The sequence below is a fragment of the Acanthisitta chloris genome, unplaced genomic scaffold (assembly GCF_000695815.1).
Source record: "Acanthisitta chloris isolate BGI_N310 unplaced genomic scaffold, ASM69581v1 scaffold23558, whole genome shotgun sequence".
In the NCBI taxonomy this organism is placed as follows: Eukaryota; Metazoa; Chordata; class Aves; order Passeriformes; family Acanthisittidae; genus Acanthisitta; species Acanthisitta chloris.
The window spans coordinates 71788-73963 of NW_008687026.1; the positions used below are offsets into that span (position 1 = coordinate 71788).

At 44.4% G+C, this 2176-nt stretch overlaps 1 protein-coding gene across 1 annotated transcript in view; it reads right to left on the bottom strand.

Annotated features, from left to right (window-relative positions):
- Positions 1 to 1617: 1617 nt before the first annotated feature.
- TMEM213 (transmembrane protein 213) overlaps positions 1618 to 2176 on the bottom strand; it is a 3274-nt gene continuing 2715 nt past the window's right edge. Inside the window, exon 3 of the mRNA XM_009080434.1 lies at positions 1618 to 1787. Coding sequence (XP_009078682.1) covers positions 1618 to 1787 — 170 coding nt within the window. The remainder of the gene's footprint in view (positions 1788 to 2176) is intronic.

Consider the following 2176-nt stretch of genomic DNA (forward strand, 5'->3'; position numbering starts at 1 on the left):
AAATGATGTAGGTAGAAGATTTGTTGACATGACTGCAGTGATTATTAGCTGTTACCTCACTGCTCTTGACATCCTGGTGTGGATTGAGAGCCCTTTGTTTCTGTAAGTTTGTACATATATGAGAGGGTTTTTGTTGTGGCTTTGTTGTCTGATGATTGGGGTTGTTTTTGTGGAAGGAAATAGCTGTCTGGTCCAACACCAGGACTTACTGTGGTGTGAAACTCACTTTTAATTGTTGTATATTGAAATGTCAAGAGTTAAGCCCTTCCCTGTCAAAGTTTACTTTCCCAGCGCTAGCATCTCTGTGCAGCATTTCACTCTGCAGGACTCATCTTAGGTGACAGTATTGATAGGGAAGGAAGCCTTTTTCCTCAACATCTAATGTGTCCCTGTTCGTGTTGATGGTGTTGATAAGGGATGACTGCTCATCCCTCTGAAGTGGCACAGAGTTGTCCCAGTTGAAGTATCTAGTTGAACCACAAGCAATTTGAAGAGTCTTGAACTGATTCTGTCTTTTCTAACTGGAGAAGTTAGATATTGATCAGCTTAAGGGAGAGTATAATGATTTTAAATACAAATCTGCAATAGCACTTCCTTTGCTTTAAAAGTAACTTTTTATTTCTCGTTTCCATTGGTCTCTAGCAGATTTGCTGAGGTCTAGATAGGTTTAACACTGATTTATTGTTTTAATAACGGATTGAAATCAAACTGGTGCAACTGCCCCAAGTCAGAGTTTGACTGCAGCAAGGCAAACCCTCCTGCACGAAAATGTTTTGTTAGAGTCCTGTTTCTAACAGTTTGGATTGAGCAATTCCCTGCCAATATAAGCATTATCGATATAAACCAACCAGTGAGCATCTTTCAATTAACAAGTGCATTTATTACCATCTTGTATAAGTAAGAACAGTTTTGTGCATGGATTGGATATGTTGCTTGCCATGGTTCAGCTCAGACTGGTGCAGGATGAATAAACACAACCAATATTCAGTTCCTGAAAAACAGTTCACACATAAATGGCTCTGGAAAAGCTAGTTTCAGTTTCAGCCAACCCAAATGATCCCTGAGTTTCCATAACTTTTCTCATGTATTCCTTAATATACTTTCAAGTACTGCAGGTTAGTGTGTGAGAAGGACTTTGTAAAACCAAGGAATTACATCTGCTTACTGACGTAACCTGTCCTATAGCTTAGTAATGGACCTGGTAACATTGACCCTCCTGAAAACAACTTTATTTGCCCACTTTCTGTTTCAAACCCAAAGGTCATGCACTGGCTTGCCTTAAGGCAATATGCTATAGACTGGTAGCTGGTCCCTCATCTTCTCGCTGCTGATGCACTCACAGGAAGCATAAGAGGGCTCAGGGAGCAGGGATTTATTTTTTTTGCACTGTGAGACATATATAGTGGCTTACAGGATTTGCCTACTGCACACCTTGGCTGGCAGCTCCAACCTGCCAAGGAGGATGAAGCCTCAGCATCTGCCCTGCTTAGATCTGGCCATTTTTGGCTGAAGGAATATTCTCTTTCGGTTTTATTTCTTAGGAAGTGTTTGAAGTCTTTGTCAGTCTGTCTGCACCTCACTGCTCCCAGGTGCTGCTACTTGCTGGCTCGTCCTGCTTCAGGCTACCAAGTACTTGGGTTCATCAGGACGGAGTTTCATGATCTTGTCCATGCAGAGCAGGATGAGAGTCAAAAACCAGAGGCTCCAGCCGACGGCCGCTGCAATCCACCCATAGTCGTCCATGCCTGTGGGGCAGCACGTGGCTGCCTGCCTGCAGAAGTTCACGTCTGGTGGAGAAGAAATGAAGTGAGCTGATGGGAGCCCAAGCCTGTAATAGGTATCCTTTGCAGGAGGGCACATGAGACAGTGATTTCATTGTCTGCCCTGTGGCCTGTGACTGCCTTGGCATCTTTCCCCCAGGCCAGGCTCTGATCCTGCGTGTGGGAACATTCAGGTCCAGCTGTGTGTCTGCCATCGATCGTCCCTGTCCGGCCAAACACCTGAGTGGCTCCTCATACCACTGTGCCCACCGTTATGGAAATCTTTATAGTTAGCACCTCCTCAGTCAGTTTTAGGACTGTGAGAGAAGCAGCTAGCTAAACTAAAAAAAACCACCCTGAGGCAGAGAAACCCTCATGTGAGAGAGCAAAAGATCCCTCACAGAGACATCTTCAGC